Below are 16,419 nucleotides of genomic sequence, written 5' to 3' on the forward strand. Positions count from 1 at the left end.
CATGGTTTTTTAATTCCCTTAGAGGTAGACTTTCCTGAGGTTATCAAAATTAGGAATCCCTATTTGTAGAGACTAATATTCTAAAACAATATACTGATTCAAAAGAACATAGAGAGGAATGACAAACAAATGAACATTGAAGCAAAATTGGAATTGAAAACTTTACATCCTTATGTTGTGTATGACAGGGAGGGAGGAGGGCAAGTGGAATAATTGGAGTAATTGCATTCTCATCACTTCCCTCTTTCAAATGGTTCTCTTGTTTGTTTTGTTTTTTCTTTTTGTTGCATACCTTTAAAAGCCACAAAGTGTTAATGAAAAGAATCCTGGAATGAAATGGTGTTAGCTAAAGGGTGTCTGAGCCCAGGATTCTGTGGGTACATGTATGATTGAAGTTCCTGGTTTCCCCAAGAGCCTAGCAAATTCCATGAGCACAAAGGGGATGTGGTAGCCCTAGATGTTAAAAGCAGAAGCCTAAGAATGGGGCTGTCTTATATTTGCCGGTGTCAAGGACAGGCTTCCAGACTGCTTTGCAGATTAACGTGGCCTACAGCCTGAAGGCTTGAAGAAATAAACCTAATCTAAAAAGAAATAGGATAGAAATGAATTAGAACAGAGGGTAAGATCCACAGCTAGGTGGCATAATTCTTCACCATAGAGCACAGTACTGTATTTCGTTTCTCTGTTGTCATCTCACTGTTACACTGGAAAGTGAAAGGAGCTGGCACATAGTTTGCATGTGGGAAAGTGTTTACCAGACAGGATAGGTGGCTGTCCAATACCTGTGCATACTGTATTTGAAATTGTATTCTAATTGGCATGATTTTTATTTTAGCATATTTGAAGACAGGTAACTATTTTCAGTTTTGAAGTATTTAACTCCCAGCCATTAATAGGAATTGTCATTAGGTAGTAACCACTAATATTTGTTACGTGTTTACTTAATTGCCACATATTGCCCTAAACACATTATTTAATGGAATGGTCACAACAATGGTCTCAAATACTATTGATATTCCCATTTTGCAGATGTAGAAACTGAGCCTTAGGAAGGTTAAGTGTGTTATATAGGTCACATATTTAAATGATAAAGCCAGAATTTGGAGCCAGACTATATGAATCCAGAAACTGTACTGCTAACCACTAGGCCCTGCAGCCTCATAACCAAACTGGGTCTGATCTTTTACCTATACATACATAGAGGATGAGTTTTATAACACTGGCCTGTCCCATTATTAACAACAGTTATTTTAAGCAATGGAATAAAAGAAATATCTTTTAAATTTTTAAGTAGTTTAGGTTCCAGGACAACTGTAAAGAAAGTTCAATCTGTAATACAACTCATAGGATCAAGTTTGTATTTTTAAAGCAAAATCTCTTTAAACTTGTGACTCAGATGGTGTTTTATTCAGTCTTGCCAAAGATGGATATCATGCTGTGTCACCTTCTCTCTTCATGAAATAAAAATGTGGCATATTGCAGGGATTTGTCACTTTTGTTCTCCTTGGAATTTCTCATGTACCTGTAGCAGATTTCAGGGGACAGTTCCCACTTTTCCGTTTTGGCATTCGCTATACTATATTCGAGTACATTACACAGTATTATTCCATTCAAGCCTGATTCAATAGAGCTTGCCTCAGTGAAGCGTAGGAAGTACTATGTCAGGTAATGTGTCTGTCCCCAGAAGTGGTGAAATTTATCAGGTTTCATTTTATACTGAATGTCTGGTAACCCCACAACCTGCCCTCCTTCTGATAGGAGAAAAAAGAAATAGAGGGTGACCCTGAAAGAAGTGAAGCAGCAATAAATCAAAATAAAATGTCACTTTAATTAGATAGAACATTTACATCCCAGTGATAATGTAATTTCATTGCGCAGGGTAAAAATCAGGCATTTAGCCTCACTCTGGATTTTCATTCAGGATTGGAAAATAGTTGGCTATTGGATAGGTCAAGGACTTGTGTACGAAGTCCCTATTTGGGTAGGTGGTAAGGCTGAAAAGCAGAGATTTGCTCTTCATGAAGAGCCATTTAATAGTTAATTCGTTTTTTTTTTTTTTAATTTCAGGTATACAAAGCAACGTAATAGACATTTAAACCCCTCAGAAAGTGATAACCCACCCCTCAAGCTACTACCCCTCTGACATCTTAAGTAGCTGTTATAATACCATCAACTATCTTCCCTATGCTGTACTCCACATCCAGTGACCATATATACCTACATATTTAGTTATAGTTGACAGTCAATATTATTCTGCTTCAGCTTCAGGTGTACAGCACGCTGGTCAGGTGTCTACAGCTGATGTGATCTCCCTGATAAGTCCAGTGCCCATCTGGCACCTTACATGATCTTTACAACATTGTTGATTATATTCCCCATACTGTATTAACTACAAATTTGTATTTCTTAATGCCTTCACCGTTTTCACTCTGACCCCAACCCCATTCCATCTATCACCCTGATAGATCTAGTACCTATCTCGCACCATACCTAGTTATTACAATATTATTGAATATATTCCTTATGCTATACCCTACATCCCTGTGACTACTGGATAACAACCAATTTGTATTTCTTAATCCCTTCCCCTTTCACCCATCCTTTACCCCCCTCCCATCTTAAAGACCCTCTAAGATTCCTTGTAATACTGGTTTGGTGGTGATGAACTCCTTCAGCTTTTTCTTGTCTGGGAAGCTCCTTATCTGTCCTTCAATTCTAAATGACAGACTTGCTGGGTAGAGCAATCTTGGTTGTATGTCGTTGCTTTTCATCACTTGGCATATTTCCTGCCACTCCCTTCTTACCTACAAAGTTTCTGTTGAGAAATCAGCTGACAGTAGTATGGGGGCTCCCTTGTAGGTAACTAACTGCTTTTCTCTTGCTGCTTTTAAGATTCTCTCTTTCTATTTAACCTTTGGCGTTTTAGTTATGATGTGTCTCTTTGGGTAGGCCTCTTTGGGTTCATCTTGTTTGGGACTCTATGTGCTTCTTGGATGTCTATTTCCTTCACCAGGCTAGAGAAGTTTTCTGTCATTATTTCTTCAAATAATAAGGTTTTTAATTCCTTGCTTTCTCTCTTCTCCTTCTGATACCCCTATAATGTAAATGTTGGTATGTTTGATATTGTCCTGGAGGCCCCTTAAACTCTCCTCAATTTTTTGGATTCTTTTTTCTTTTTGCTGTTCTGGTTGGGTGTTTTCTACTATCTTATCTTCTACATCACTGGTTGGATCCTCTGCTTCATCTAATCTACTTTTGATTCCCTGTAATATAGTCTTCATTTCCTTTATTGGATCCTTCATTTCTGACTTGTTCTTTTTTATGGTTTTCATCTCCATTTTTATGCTTCCCATCTCTCTGTTGAAGGTCTCCCTGAGATCATTGAGCATTCTTTTTTTTTAAATTAGTTTCATGTGTACCAAACACTGTAATAGTTAGACATTTATCATTTATACCCCTCACAAAGTGATAACCCCCCTCTCCCAATCTATTACCCCTCTGACATCACATACAGCCGTTACATTTCCACTGTCCCTATTCCATATGCTGTACTCCACTTCTTGTGAATACATATATATAAAATTATAGTTGACATTCATTATTATTGAGCTTCAGCTTCAGGTGTACAGTGCAGTGATCGAGCATCTACAGCATCCCTGAAGTGGTCTCCCTAATGAGACAAGAGTCCATTGGGTACCCTACACAATCTTTACAACATTGTTGATTATATTCCCCAGAATGACTTTCGTATCCCCGTGGCAATCTTGTGGTTACTGATTGTGCTTTCTAATCCCCTCACCTTCCCCCTTATCCCTTCTCCCCCTCCCATCTAGCAACCCTCAGTTTTCCCTCTATGTCTCTGAGACTGTTTCTGATTAGTTCATTCATTTATTCTATTCATTTAATCTATTCTATTAGATTCCACATATAAGTGAGATCATATGGTATTTGTTTTTCTATGTCTGACTTATTTCACTTAGCATAATGTTCTCTAAGTCCATCCTTATTGCAAATGGTAAGATTTCATTCTTATTTATGGCTGCTTAATACTCCATTGTATAAATGTACCACAGTTTCTTAATCCAGTCATCTACTGATGGGCATTTCGGTTGTTTCCATGTCTTCGCTATTGTGAATGTGCATTGAGCATTCATATAACCAGTGTTTAGAACTCTGCATCTGATAGATTGCTTATCTCTGTTTCACTTAGTTCTTTTTCTGGATCTTTGTTCTGTTCTTTTATTTGGGACCTGTTTCTTTGTCTCCCCATTTTGGCTGCCTCCCTGTGTTTGTTTCTATGTATTAGGTAGAACTGCTATGTCTTCTGGTCTTAGTAGAGTAGCCTTATATAGTAGGTGTGCTGGGGGTTCAGTGGCGCAGTCTTTCTGGTCACTTGAACTATGTGCTCCAGGTGTGTCCCTTGTGTGGGTTGTGTGTGCCCTCCTATTGTAATTGAGCCTTGACTGATCATTGCACATCAATTGGAGGGACTGAACCTTGGGCTCACTGGTCGTGAGGACTGACCTTAATTACTGTGGAAGATTTGTTGTGCAGGGGCTGATCCTACAGAGCAGGATCTGCCTCAGTAGGACTCTGGTGCCTGCCCAATCCGCCCCTTGGTATGTTGTACTTGGAGGTAGCTGGGTGATGCTCTAGCTCGTTTTGAAGCTGGCCACTTGGGTGTGCCAGCCCCAGGACAACCTTGGAGGGGATCTGCTGTAGGTCAAGTTCAGCCACAGCCCGTACCCCACTCAGAGCCACCCAGCGGGAGCCAGAAAGAAATCTGCAGATGGTTGCCGCCCGTGCTGTGCTTGGAAGCACCTTGAGAGGCCAAGCCATGAATCAAGGCTGGCTGCTGCTAGTGCCAGCTTAAGGCAGCTCAGACAGAGGCACAGGACATACTCAAGCTAGATGCTGCTTGCCTGGGTTCCATGAACCTTTGAGAGTCTAGGAAAAGTTTGCAGCTTGAGCCAAGGCAGGCACTTTGTACAAAAAAACCACTGAAAGCAGCCTGGGTGTGCTGAAAAGTTGGGCAGGGCCAGGTCTCGCCACCTGTATTCACGCTGGGAAGGGGGAGGACTCAACAAAGAAACAATGGCCTCTGCCAGCTCCCCTTTCCAGGAAAAAGCTGCCTCTCCAGTCCCTGTCCCAAGCCAGAGAACTCAATTCCCCACCATTTGTCCCTGTTGCCTTTTCAGCTGCTGATCCAGGGCTGGAGCTCAGAGCAAGTGATTCCATTCATGGGTAAATCCACGCACAGTGTCTTTAAGAGGAGCCCTGTGAGTGCAGCTGTATGCAGTGTCACTCAGTCACAGTCTCTACTGGTTTTTACAACCAAAAATTATGGGGCCTTCTCTCCATTGCACTGGAACCCTGGGCTGGAGTGGGGCTGGGATCTCTCGCCCTTCTAGGGGATGGGGAGGGACTCCCACAGCCAAAATAGCCCTCCTGATCTTTAATAGTCACTCGCGGGTGTGGGACCAGCATGTTCCGCGTCTCTGACTTTCCTACCAGTCTGTAGGTGGCTTCTTCTGCACCTCCTTAGTCAAAAGGCTTCAGTTCAGCTTGATTTTAGGTGATTCTCAATAGTGGTTGTTTTGTGAATTAGTTATAATTTTGATGTGGTTGTGAGAGAAAGTAAACAGCATTTACCTACTGCACCATCTTGATTTTCTCCTTAGAGATTCTTTATAGTTAATTCTTAAGAATGTAGGAGTCTTGCAACAACATGGATAGATCTAGAGAACATTATGTTAAGTGAAATAAGTCAGAAAGAGAAAGACAAGTACCATATGATCTCACTTATATGCGGAATCTAAAGAAAAGGATATGTGTATGAACTAATCAGAAACAGTTTTGGGGACACAAAAAACCGAGAGTTGTTAGATGGGCGGGGGGGAGGGGGCTAGGGATGGAGGGAAGGGTGAAGGGATTGGGGGGCGGCTGGTGACCACAGGATGGCCTCAGGGTTTTTTGAGAATTACTTTGGGGAACTTATTCAATAGTGTTTGGGGATTTTGTTGGGTGTCCGATGGACATGTGTCCTGTTTGGGAGACCACCTCAGGGATGCTGTGGATGCCTGGTCATGGCACTGTACACCAGAGGCTGGACATTAATGAATGCCAACTATAATTTTATGTGTATATTGTGATGGCTCGGTGTGAGGTCGGGGTGGTGGTGGATGGGGGGAGGGGGGTTCACGGTGTGAGGGATGTAAAAATAAAATAAAATAAAATAAAACTATAAAAAAAAAAAGAATGTAGGAGTCTTGGGGCGCCAGATGGCTCAGTTGGTTAGAGCATGAGCTCTGAACAACAGGGTTGCTGGTTCAATTCCCGCATGGGATGGTGGGCTGCGCCCCCTGAAACTAAAGATTGTAAATGGCGACTAGACTTGGAGCTGAGCTGCGTCCTCCACGACTACATTGAAGGACAACAACTTGAAGCTGATGGGCCCTGGAGAAGAACACTGTCACCCAATATTGCCCAATAAAAATTATTAAAAAAAGAATGTAGGAGTCTTTTCTGAATTTTTTAAAGGGCCTGAATTTTAATTTATTCTTGATCAGCATGGTATAGTGAAAGGAACTAAGACTTGAGTTCAAATTTGTGTTCTAGAAATGCAGAAAGGACCTTAGGTCATTTAAAGTCTAGCCTTTTATTTAATAGATGAAGAGAGAGAATAAGTCATTTGCCCACGGTCACATAGACGTTGTTAGCTTTTGCTCTATAGCCATTTTTATTTTATTTTAAAAACGCATTTTGTTTAAGCCAATACATCCAAAATTGCATCATTTCAACATGTAATCAATATTATAAAATATTAATGGGCTATTTTACATTTTTTCATACTGAGTCTTTGGAATCTTTTTTGTTTTATGACAACAAAATATCTCTATTTGGGTTAGCTACATGTCCAATAGCCACGTGCTCAATAACCACATGTGGCCAGTGGCTCCCACATTGGACAGCACTGTTCTAAACTACAGACAAGTCATCCAGGACATAATTCTGGAAGACAGTGTGGTTGACCCAGTCCTGAATGAAGCTCAGAGTTTGGCAACAATAATACAATAATAGCACAGCCATTGTACTGCATTTCAATTCTTTCTACTCATTTCTTCTTCTTCTTTTTTTTTTTTTTTTTAGTTTCAGGTGCACAAAACACTGCAATAGCCAGACATTTCACCCCTCACAAAGTGATAACCCACCTCCTCTAATCTACTGCACCCTTGACATCATACATATCTATTACAATTCCATTGACTCTATTCCCTATGCTGAACTCCACATCCCATGACTATATATATATTAAATTATAGTTATAGGCATACAATATTATTCAGCTTCAGGTGTATAGTGCAGTGGTCAGGCTTTTTTAAATTAAAGTTTATTGGGGCTACAATTGTTAGTAACATTACATAGGTTTTAGGTGTACAATTCTGTAATACATCATCTATATATCACATTGTGTGTTCACCACCCAGAGTCAGTGCTCCTTCCATCACCATATATTTGTATAACCTTTGTTACTTGGTATGCTGTTTAGAAATCATCCACATAATTTCACATTAAATGTTCAATCAGTATAGGACCTTATAAAATGCTTACAGACAACTCTGGCCCATATGCTGTCTTCTCCTACCTCATCCTGACTCCTTAAGGTACATGATTAGTAAAATTATGTCAGCTATCTTCAGTTCATGTTCCCTCTATGTGAAGGGCTGGTGGTTTCTAAGGTTTCCCACCACTGCTCCCCAACCATCAGGAGAAGAAGTGCCCAGTGTTCCTTAGGTGATGAGGATTTAACTGAAGGCTAGTTGGGGAAGTACTGGCATTGTTTCAATACCCATAGAGCCAGAGTTCTAGAAGAACAGGAGGGTGTCTCTTCCTCCTTGGTCAGGTCCCTGGAGAACCTGCCCGTATCGGCCACTTATTTGTCTTCCCCTCAGAAATGGTCTTCTGCTGTTCCTGTCACACTGACTCGCCCTTTCCACAGCTCATCTTTATGTCTGCATCTCTAATCCTTCTATTGCAGTAGTTCCAAAACTCCAGTAGGCATCAGACTGGGAAGCTCTTTAAGCATCCCACTAGAGATTCAGATCCTGTAGCTCTGAAGTGGGTCAAGGAATCTGCATGTTTAACAAGTTCCACAGGGGATTCTGATGGGGAGGTGGTGGGGATTAGGACCATACCTTACTCAGAAGCACCTCAAGCACCGTGGTGTCTTCTCAATTTGAAACTTTTTCATTACACGTCACTATTAGAAAAACATTTGAGCACGTACCCACGTTATGTGAATACTTATGTATTTATAAACTATGTACTGTTAAGCTTTGAACAACGTGGGGGTTTGGAGCACTAATCCCCTCTCCCCCCAATGCAGTAGAAAATCTAAGTATAACTTTTGACTCCCCCAAAACTGAACTAATAGCCTACAGTTGAAAACCTTACTGATAACAGTTGATTAACACATATTTTGCCTGTTATATGTATTATATACTGTGTTCTTACAATAAAGTAAGCTAGAGAAAAGAAAATGTTATTAAGAAAATCATAAAGAAGAGAAAATACATTTACAGTATTTACTGAAAAAAATCCACATATTGGGGTGTCTGGTTAAACTCAGTTGGTTAGAACGTGGTGCTGGTAGCACCAGGGTTGCCAGTTCGATCCCTGCATGGACCACTGTGAGCTGCACCCTCCTTAAGAAAAAGAAAAAAAAAATCCACATATAAGTGTACCCATGTAGTTCAAACTCATGTTGTTCAAAGGTCAACTGTATATGTATATAGTGCTATTATTAAACATATATAAAAATAGAAAATAAAAACGGAAAAGATAAAAATAAAAAAAAATACATTTGACCATTTTCTTCCTTGTTCCCAGTGTAATCCTGGGGCTGCTTGCACCACCCTTGTGATCTTTCGGTGTGGCTGGAACTACACCATCCCTATGGAGTGCCTCTGTTGGGTAGAGTAAAGGCACAGAAAAGTGCCAGGTTGTCTCAAGGGTCATTGGGTCAAATCGGAGACTTTGGTTTAAGCGCCAATTCCTTGATTTATTCAACTAGTGGTTGGGGTAGGGATGGGGTGTTGACTGTGTGTCTGTTACATAATGTGAAGCAAGCAGTTTGCCTGGAAGCAGCTCTGTGAACCCTGTCGGACTAAAGCGGGAATCTGCGAACATGACAGCTGCCATGGGTCTTATGAACACCTATCTTCCACATGGAATAATGAACTGTTTCTAAGCAAAGTACAAAGGTGACTCCTAGAGACTCTGGATGAGGCCACCCTGTGTGTGCTCTCTGCAGCTCTGTGTGGCTTCCCAGAAGGAAGTTTGCTCTGCCTGGGGCTGCTGGGCCTGAGTGTGTGTATTTGTGTATATGTGTATGGCTCTTGCCCACTTCTCTCTCATTCCATTTATAGCGCGACTCCCTTGCCTGAGCTGGGAAGGTGGCTCTCAGGATTAAAAGCAGCCAACAGAACACCAGTACCCAGAGCCCTGGAGAACAGCGCCTGTGTTTCAGTGGTCAAGTGTCTACAGGTAGCTTAAGAAGAAGTAGTAACTGAGGCCTTGAACTCAAATGCACTTCTTCCCTGTGTATCTACTCTGCTCTTGGATATATTCCCATGGTCCAAAGAGGCTTCATTTTTCCTGATGCATAATTTGTGGTTCTTTGATATTGCTCTCTTGCCCAATGGCATCATTTTGTGAGTAAAGCATCATTTCCATGAGTTACAGCAACCACACTGGGACAAGCAGAGATAAGGTGTTATCAGAGCCCAAAGTCAGGACTGGACAAAAACATTTCAGAAATCAAGTGATTTAATAAATTAGTTATTAAAGCTGGAAGTGCATTCCTCACATTCCTTTTTTCTAAGTAATTTTCCCACCCCTACTTGAAAGATTTTTTAAGTCTTCAGCTTTCTTTGGTTGTCCTCAGGTATGCATTCCAAACTCGCAGAGGCCAGGGAAGGTGGAATGCTGTTTAAAGAGCTCTGCAGAGGAGAGAGGGATAGGGTATGTCTTGGACTCAGGGCAGTTAGCAGCCATGTATGAATAGCCATGTGTCCATTTCCGGATTGATAGGGATATTTGAAAATAAGTTGCTTAGAATTCATTGTTTTTTACTTAGTTTTATACTATTGAAAATCTCTAGACTAGAAACTTTTTTTTTCTGTCGCTTAGCCTTTTTCCAGTTGGCCTGTGTGTTACCATTTTTGTGTTCTGTTTTTTATGCTTAATATTATCTCGCCTAAGATATCTGCTTGTCAACCTGGTCCCATATACTTGTCATTTTTAATGACTGTCTGTGTAATCTCATTCTTTCTTGAGATTCATAAGTTTATTCCACTGAATTCTCTGTGCTTCTGCTTTTTTTTTTTTTTTTTTTTTTTGCAGGGTCCAGGGAGAGATTTGCTGCATTTCTAAAATATCTTTGAAAACAAGCTGCATTTCAGACCCTAAAGCAGCATTTACTTTTCTTCACTTGGAGGATGCATGCAGGAAGCTATTGGGCATACCAAGGTATTGAATTCTCCTCTCTGAGGTCCATATCTGTAGGTCTGGCTGCGCTGCTTGATGAGAAATCGCAACAAGGGGTCTCAGACATCAAACAGGGGAAAAAAATTAAACTGACAGAGTGCTTGATATTTCCAAAGAGTCACTTAGATTCTGTCTATGATGGCTGCGTTCAAAACATAGACATAGTTTAGTGCTGTGATTAAAGTGACTTTCACCGCTAGCCTCTTTGTTCTTGCAATATATAGTGGTGGGCAAGGGCCAGCTCACCATTTGGGGGTGTAATGATTAGCTAAAGCTATTTTTCTCCAAAGGGTCTGCTATTTCTTTAATTTTTCCCCAAAACTTCAGCTTTAGCAGGAAGGAGCCATAAATTCTATGACATAGCTGCCTCCTTATCTGTCTTAGGAGTTATAGACTGCACATATAAGACAATTCATGTACCTCTGCATAATGAGTTGAGTTTTATAAATAATAAATCTTCACTTAACATGCAGGTAGTGCTGAGTGCCAGGTTTAGAAAAACTGATGTAGTTGCCAAGTTCATGAATGTCATAAATCATTCATGCTAACGTAGCCCAGAATCATGCTGTCCTCTGAGGCAGACCAATTTCAAGGTGGTGATTAAACACAAAAATGATGATTGTTTTCAAAATCAAATGCACTTTTTATTTGACAAGTAAAACTTGTAAATTGCCTTTCTGTTTTTAGTTGAAGTCAGATTTCTAAGCCCCTCTCTTCACCCTCAAAGAGTCTATCAATAAAAATCTATTTTCTTCCCTGATCTCTGGATTCTATCAGAAATCCATCACAAAATACATAACCTGTACATTTGCAATCCAGATCTTTTAATGTGCTACAAATGAGACTCAGATGTTTCTGTAAATCTTGAGGCACATTCTTAGGAAAAAACTCTTTGAAGTTTTGGGCAGTATTTTTTTCTTGTGCAGTGTTTTACATGACGTTACCATGGATAGTAAGTACACATAGCCACCTTCCACCCTGCCTGTGTCTTCAGGGCCAAAGAAGGGGAAGGAGTAGGGCCCGAAGAAAAGTGATCCCTAGGATAGAAAGCTTAATGCTGTGTGGTGTGATGTGCCCTGTACGTCCCCAGGCTTCATTCAGACTCCTGGAATATGGATATTAAACTGAAATGTTTTCTCTGAAAGTTGCTCATTTGGTAGATGAAGAGGAGGTTGGATAGTAGTGAAGAAGGAAAACGTGCAAATGCTTTTGGTGAGGTCTTCAAAGAGAAACATAGAAAAATGAAGTTTTGCCTCAGGCTCTTAGGTACTCTAAGGGTGGTAAGGTGTCTGTATCCTTTTGTGTTCTCTCCAGCACTGGGCCGTACAGAACACATGTGACTTCTCTTTGGGGTACTGCCGACGCCCTTCTGGTGTGAATATGTGAACAGCTACCCCTCTGGTGTTCATCATGTTGCTAGCCTACCTTTGGTTCAAGATTGCAGGGGCCGATTCCAGATAGAAGATCTTTTTCACTGAGTGCAATCAATTTTTCTTCTTTGATAAGATAATCCCATTTAACCCTGCGAAGCCCAACTCTGAGGCTTAGAAATAGGTCCTAATCTAGTAGTGAATTTGCAAAGTCACCTCTGTGACCTTTGTAATTTAATTAACCCTGTGAAAATACTGGGGAGCTCATTCCTCCAACTCCTTTTTCATCCCTTCTCCCCCTCCACCTCAAACTCACTATTTCTTTATGCCTCCATGCCTTGCATATACCTTTCCCACTATCTGGAATGCTCTTCTCTTTTTTTTATTCAAATGTTGAGCTCCTACTCATCCTCTAAAACCCACTTAAATCTCGCTTTCTCTGTAAAGCCCTCTCTGGCTTCCTGAGGTTTGTCACTTTATCCTCTGTGCTTCTAGAGCATTTGTCCATGGTTCTGTTATGACACACACAAGGGAGTTTAATTATTTATCAGTATGCCCACCCCGCCCACTAGATTGTGAGCATCTCAAGGACAAGAACAGTTTTATTAATCTAGGCATTGCTAGTACCCACCATAGCTGACCCAAAGGAGAAACTCAGTGACTAGATCTCATGCTTTTATTTATTTATTATTATTACCCTGTATACCTGAGCACTAACATACAGCCTTGGGAGAGAACAGAGCTTCTTCAAGTTGCATTTCATTATAATTTATGGATGCTAAAACTAATACATAAAGCATTTGCTTAAGTCCCCTACAGGGATGCCTAAGGGTAGAGAGTGACAGGGGCAAGGAGAAACTTCTTGCATTCTCAGTGTGTTCTGGGATTTTCTGTAGATTCTGGGGAGATTAAGTCCTGTTCTTTATTCCTGCGTAATATCTCTAGGACTTTTAAGTCTTTGTTTCCTCATTCTAATCAACCTAATCTAGGTGTCATCCTTTCACACTTGAACTGTCGCAATTATAGCAGGTATGAGTCTCAGTTTATAAATATGTGTGTGTGGGAAGTATCACATTTATATACTTAAATAAAGATAAACTTCAGTCATATGCCCCTATCCCATGTGACTGGTGGGAAATTTAACTTCACTTATTTCTCATCTTCAGGCTTGAATTGTAGTTCCAGGAGATGAGAGGGGGCTTTAAGTTGCTGCTTGTTGCTGAGACACCTGCGGTTTTGTCGTTTGTGCTGTCCTTTCCAATCCAGGTTCTCACGGCCTGTTCTTCCTTGACTCACTGGACTCTTTGGTGAGGCTGTGAACCCTGCAGTCAAGGGTCCTGCCTCATACCTGCATCCTACAGCCAGTCTTCTCTTGAGTCGTGTTCCCTCCTCAGGTGCTGCCAGGGAGCAAGGCCTGTTCCAGGTCCTACAAACTAACTCATCTTCACCTGCAGCCCAGGGAACTATCTTCGTAGTCTGCTTGGAGCACTTCCCTGCATTATGCTGTTTTGAGGCCGGTTTCCTTAAGCTCTGGCTTCTATTATACTCTTTTAGAGTAGTCTTGATGGTTTTTTAAACCCCTATCACTACAACCAAAACTTTGATTTCTTTTTCCTTAAATTTCCATGAGACATTAAGGGAAATATCTGTAATCCAGTTCTTTCAGCAAAAAAAGACAAATTTAAAAGTTATCAAGTCCTGCCATATGCTGATCTCCTAATTGGCTTCCTTACCTTTCTTTTTTCCTCTCTTTTCCATTCAAAGTATTTTGCACATTCCAATTAGCATAGTTATCCTTAAACTTCTGCCTAGAAACCCTCAGTGGCTTTTCACTGTCTCCATAATAAAACCAAAGCTCCAAGTGCCTTAGTCTACCATGAGGGCTTTTCATGATTTTCTTTACCTTTCAAATCTAATTTCCTATTACTCCTTTGTCAGAAGCCCTGGTCTAACCCTGTTCCTCTACCCTCACCCTCTAGCGCTTTCCTACCTCCTCACCATACCTGACTCCAGCATGACTCCCAGATCGAGTGCCACTCATTCGGAAAGCTTGGGGGTTAGCCCATTCCACAGTGATCCAGTCCTTCATACAGCCCAGCTCTTTTCTGTACATCCATTTGGTATCTGAGGTTATGGTTTATCTTATGGTGTATGTTTCTACCTTTGTCTCTAGAATTGTGAGCCTCTGAAGTGCAAAGACTTCCATAGGGCTCTTCCTAGTACGGGGTGTACGGGTACTTACTAACTGCTGACTAATGGTGACATGGACATGGGACCCTTCCTGAGCACATCTAGTCCTGCCATACAGTGAAAAGCAGGAAAATGAGGGGGAAAAGGGGCCATAAAAACTGAAGTGTTTTATTGTTTGTACCACCAAGGGGTAGCCCCCTTGTACTGCCTCCAGCACAAGAAGAAGCTTTTGCCCTGACAGCATGGACAAATTCCACTCTCGAAGTAAAGGGGCCAGAGCTGCTCAGGGTGGTGGGCGTTCTGGCTTTGCTGTCATTTGGCTTCGCATAGGCTGCCTTTCCTTGCCCGGCCCTGCACCATAGGTCTCTCTGCCAAGAGTGCGAACTAGCCAAGCCCTCTTGAAGCAGCCAACCTCCCCGATACCTGCTTAGAATAATTCCCTTCCTGGGAAGCTATGGTTAATAAACATGAATGGTTGTCATCTGCATCTCGTTGGCCAATGCTTTGAGGGTGTGTCCACATGAATAAGCAGGCTGATCAGGCAGAAAGCTCCAACTCACCCATACTCCGGGGATGGAGAAATGGAACCAAGAGCCCTCCTGCCTCCGCCCTTGGGGCTCTCTGGGTACTTCACTTGCTCCCTTGCACCAGCCGCCTGTGAACCCCATGCCAAGCCCTATCTGACCTCCATGCGTGTTGATCGAGTGATAGGAACCAGGAAGAAAGGATTCTAGCATCATCTGGGGAGTTGGACTGGATACCACTATTCAATCCTTTTCAATCTTTGATCCTATCATTTTCACCTGCTTTGTTCTTAATCAACGTTTTAAATCCCCCGGCTTCCTGCTGATCCCTTCAGCTCCTCACTTTGGTCCCTTTCCTGCCTGATAGATTCCTTCTAGCCACAGTTCCTTGAATGTGTTGCTTCTGCCTTTCCATATGCCCTTTCTTTCTCCTAGATCACGCTGCTCCCCACCAGCCATTTGTCTAACCCTATTTCAGATCCCATTTAAATGTCACTTGTGGTGGGTAAGCTTCTCTAATCCCGAGACTAGATTAGACTCCTAGTGCCCTGACCAGTTCTGCATATTATCTTTCATAGCACTTTGTGCATTTATAGTAATTAAACTACTTTTCAGTAAAACTTTGTTTAGTGTTTACCTTCTCCGGTATTTTGGAAACTTTACGTGTACAGGGGCTGTGACCATTCTGTTCAAAATTTTATTGCCAGAACCTAGCCCTCTGTCTGATACCTAGTAGCTGTTTAGTAAACATTCACTGACTGGACGTCTCTGCTTTCCATCTTAATCCTGCATTTCCGGTGCTGTTCATTCATATATTGGTTTATTGCCGCTTTTCTGCTATCTATACATGTATGCTTGTCTGTTTAATGTTAGCTGTGTTCAGTTGTATAATACTTTACTGAAGGGCAGAAAGTCCATGTACGTATATAATTTCCTTTATACAATGCTTTGTATATGGACGTGTTCCTCCCCTGACTCCTCCACTGACTATAGCAGAAAATGAGGAGTTAAAATTGAGAAGATGGCAGTGTTACTTGAAACTGTCGGATGACGTCTAACTCCTTGTGTTATCCCTGAGGATGGGCAGGGAGCAAGGGGCAGGGTGTGGGGCAGGATTGTGACAGCACAGCAGGTTTCAGGACCTCGTGAAAAGTGGCTTTGCTCAAAACTGTGGTAAATACTTGCAGGGTAACAGAAGGTGGGATGCTTCGGGAAGTCAAGAAGAAAGGGGAGAAGTGGGCAGAGCTTGAAGCCATGTGCCTCATTTTCCACAAGGATGTCAAAGTGCTGTTAAGCGAAGGACAACAGCTTTGGTGGTGTTTTCGTTACTTTTTAAAATAAAGGTTGAGGAACAACTTTTCCCACAGTAACTGGGATGATGACACTCAGGACTCCTGGAGTATAATCCTAAAAGAAACTCTGTTTTTGGCTCCCGCTGTTCCTTTAAACCTGCAGCAGTGCTGGGCCTACTTCTCCTGGACAAATACTTTTCGTGCAGCGATGAGGAAGCCCTACAGTCACTTTACTTAGTAAAACATGATCTCAATTAGGTACTTAACATGTTCAGTCCAGGTATTGTCAATGTTTCCAGAGTTTTTCAAGATAAAGCTATTTGTACCCCCATCATTGAGATCTTGTTGCAAGTGAAAAGAGGGGGGTGTGGTCCTTCTTTTTTTTCCTGAAGTTTCTGACCCTTGGAGGATTAGAGTAAGGAAATAAGAGGTGACAGGAAATATTTTCCTGGTTCCATGTTGTCGAAGCTGGCTCTATGCTCTCAAGCAGTGGCC

General features: G+C 41.6%; 1 protein-coding gene across 1 annotated transcript in view; it reads left to right on the forward strand.

Annotated features, from left to right (window-relative positions):
• Positions 1-10,401: 10,401 nt before the first annotated feature.
• Positions 10,402-16,419, forward strand: part of CTNNA1 (catenin alpha 1) — a 268,908-nt gene continuing 262,890 nt past the window's right edge. Inside the window, exon 1 of the mRNA XM_081035629.1 lies at positions 10,402-10,530. Within this exon, the coding sequence (XP_080891755.1) occupies positions 10,500-10,530 (31 nt within the window). The 5' untranslated portion in view covers positions 10,402-10,499. The remainder of the gene's footprint in view (positions 10,531-16,419) is intronic.

The sequence above is a fragment of the Rhinolophus hipposideros genome (genome assembly GCF_964194185.1).
Source record: "Rhinolophus hipposideros genome assembly, chromosome: 23".
Classification (NCBI taxonomy): Eukaryota; Metazoa; Chordata; class Mammalia; order Chiroptera; family Rhinolophidae; genus Rhinolophus; species Rhinolophus hipposideros.